General features: G+C 63.4%; 1 protein-coding gene across 1 annotated transcript in view; it reads left to right on the top strand.

Annotated features, from left to right (window-relative positions):
• The window catches only part of BRD3 (bromodomain containing 3), a 14,801-nt gene that overhangs the window by 1,535 nt on the left and 10,197 nt on the right, over positions 1 to 3,069 (top strand). Inside the window, 3 exon segments of the mRNA XM_015572369.1 lie at positions 482 to 775; positions 1,523 to 1,670; positions 2,430 to 2,644. Of these exon segments, the coding sequence (XP_015427855.1) occupies positions 482 to 775; positions 1,523 to 1,670; positions 2,430 to 2,644 (657 nt within the window).

Below are 3,069 nucleotides of genomic sequence, written 5' to 3' on the forward strand. Positions count from 1 at the left end.
CCCGTGCCTCCAGCGGGGGGACAGCTCAGAGCCCTTAGTGGCCAAGAAGAAGAGGGGCTACTTGGGGTATAGAGGAAGGGAGGGCGCTGCCCCCGGTGCAGGGAGAACCCGTGCCTCATGGTAACAGGAGGGTCCAGGAGTGAAGGCCCCCTGTGTGCGCTCCACCCTCCCCCTTCCCCCCTGCTCTGTGCTCTCCGCTGAGCCTCCGGGGGCAGTTGCTCAGAGTGGCCCAGGTGCTGACCCCGTTGGCACTGTGCTGACCCGCGCCCGGTGGCTTTCCTCCTTGTACCCAAAGAGAGGACCCTGTGTTTCAGGGGACGCCCTGGGTCAGCACTCGGTAGCCGGGTTCTGGGCCCGGCCAGCCCTGCCCACCTGCGGGCCCTTGAGCGAGGTTTGAAATGCGGGCGGGGCTAGGCCCCATCCCCAGTGAGATAGCTCTGTGCCTCAGCCCGTGCCTCTCTGAGACCCTCCCTCCGCGTAGAACCCCGTCAGCCAGAGGTCCCGAGCCGGCCGAGCGCTCGCCCCAGATGCACGCCCACCTGCCCTCGGGGCCAGGCCCCGACCCTGTGGCAAAGGCTTGGAATCGCGGGATGACGATGTTGAGTCCGTCAGTAACCCTCTGAAATCTCTCCCCTAGGATTATCATAAAATAATAAAAAACCCGATGGACATGGGGACTATCAAGAAGAGACTAGAGAACAATTATTATTGGAGTGCAAGCGAGTGTATGCAGGACTTCAACACCATGTTTACAAACTGTTACATTTATAACAAGGTGAGAGGACGCGGGCGGCGTGGGCCCGGGGGCACCTGGGCTGGCCCGGGCGCTTTGCACTCAGGCCCCGATCCCCACACGTGACCCCCACGCGCTGTGGGCCACGTCCCCGCGGGAGGGGGTGAGGCCTTCCAGACGGAGGTGACACAGACCAAGCGCTTTATTTTTTAAAATACGTTTTTACTGATTTCAGAGAGGAGGGGAGAGGGGGAGAGAGGTAAAACATCAAGGGTGAGAGAGACTCATTGGTCGGCTGCCTCCTGCTCACCCCTTCCTGGGGCTTGAACTGCGACCTCCTGGTTCATAGGTCAGTGTGCAATCACTAAGCCACACCTGCTGGGGGTTCTTAATGTTTTTAAACAGTTTCCACATTAAAATTTACTCGTTTTACCTCCCTCCTGCCCCACCACAATTTCGTTACAAGTTTTACTCACTGGTCTCAGAGAGGAAGGGAGAGACGTGGGTTTGTTGTTCCAGTTATTTGGGCATTCATGGGTTGATTCTCACGTGTGCCTTGACCTGGGGTGGAACTCGCCACCGTGGCGCATGGGAGCGAAGCTCCAACCTACTGAGCCGCCCGGCCAGGGCCTCTTAGCACAGCGGTTGCCAGCCTTTCAGTCCGCACGGACCACGGGTCGGCGACCGCGGTCTACGTTTCTAAGTCGATGTTTCTGAGCTCAGCCAGCGTGTCCGGCAGGCGCGCGGCTCCTTCCCCGGCATGTAACCTCGGCTCTCCCGTGTCTTCAGCCCACAGATGACATAGTGCTAATGGCCCAAGCCTTAGAGAAAATTTTTCTGCAGAAAGTGGCCCAGATGCCCCAGGAGGAAGTTGAATTATTACCCCCCGCTCCGAAGGGCAAAGGCCGGAAACCGGCTGCAGGAGCCCAGAGTGCAGGTAACGGTGCGGGTGGTCCTTCCGTCCCAGGGCCCGGCCCTCGGCCCCTCGGCTCCGCTCCCCGTCTGACGTCTGGGCAGTGGTGACGTGCACTCCAGGGCCCGGTTTCAGCCGTGGCCGCAGCCCGTCCGGGACACAGGGGCCTCGGTGGGGCCTGTCTGGCCTGGAGCACTCTGGGAGGAGTGTCGTCTTGCCACGTCCCATGCTCCTCCCGGCCCTGGCTCCGAGGCCTCCTCTTCTGGAGTCCCTGCTGCCCCCTTCCCCCCTGAGGACGTTGCCCCTTTAGCCTTATGTTCTCTCTGACGGGAGGGGCTGTGCCACCTGTTGGGGAGCCCTAGGGTCTCACCTGGTCCCGGAACCCGGCAGGGAGGTGCGTCCCGATGGAGAGGCGGCCGGAGGTGGTCGAGCCCTCGAGAGAGGCCGGGCGGGTCGGGTTGCAGGTGGGGACAGCGGGTGGTCTAGTAGCTCCGTGCCGGTCACTCCGACGGCTCCTGATGGAGTCGGGGTTATCCCCACTTCTCAGGCGCAGGCCTGGTCTTACCTGCCGGGCTGCGTGGCTTGTCCCGGCCGGAGGGGAGGCCCTTCCTTGTTGGATGTGCACCCACGGAGGCGGCCAAGGTGCAGGGCCTGTGTCTGGGGAGGCAGGGCTCCTTCGACATCAGGCCGGCTGAGGGGATGGTGCAGGAAGCTTCTGGAAGGACGGCGTTTGCCCCGCCTGCCCAGGAGCCTGGCCTTCTCAACCTCCTGTCCTGTCCTCAGGTTCGCAGCAAGTGGCGGCCGTGTCCTCTGTCTCCCCGGCGACCCCCTTTCAGAGCGTGCCCCCCACTGTCTCCCAGACGCCCGTCATTGCTGCCACCCCTGTGCCAACTATCACCGCAAACATCACTTCAGTCCCTGTCCCCCCAACTGCTGCCCCACCGCCTCCGGCGACACCCATCATCCCCGTGGTCCCTCCCACGCCTCCCGTCATCAAGGTGAGCGTCCAGGGTTCCTCAGGGTTCCCGGATTTGGGCAGGGGGGGCGGGCAGGCGGGGACTCTGCCGCCGTCCCTGGCCACCGGCCGTGTGCATGTCGGGCGTCTGGTGCACGTGACTTCTGGATGTTTCTCACCCGGCCTGTGATGCAGACAAGGCGACCGAGGCTCGGGGGCTGCAGGTCACATGGCTGGCGAGGGCAGGCTGCACTCGAACCCCAGCTTCTCTGCCCTGACACCCGGGCCTTGGCGGTGCACGGGGCCAGGTGGGGAAGGAGTGCGAGAGGAGGATGGGAGGGTCCCGGCCCATCCTGTGCCCCGCCCTGCGCACACTCGGATTTTCAGCCATCAGCGTGGGGAGGGCGATCGCCCCCCCCTGCATCGTGTGCCCCTTAGTGTGAGCACCTGCACCTTCATCTCCCCGCT

This window comes from Myotis davidii, unplaced genomic scaffold (assembly GCF_000327345.1).
Source record: "Myotis davidii unplaced genomic scaffold, ASM32734v1 scaffold609, whole genome shotgun sequence".
Lineage (NCBI taxonomy): Eukaryota > Metazoa > Chordata > Mammalia > Chiroptera > Vespertilionidae > Myotis > Myotis davidii.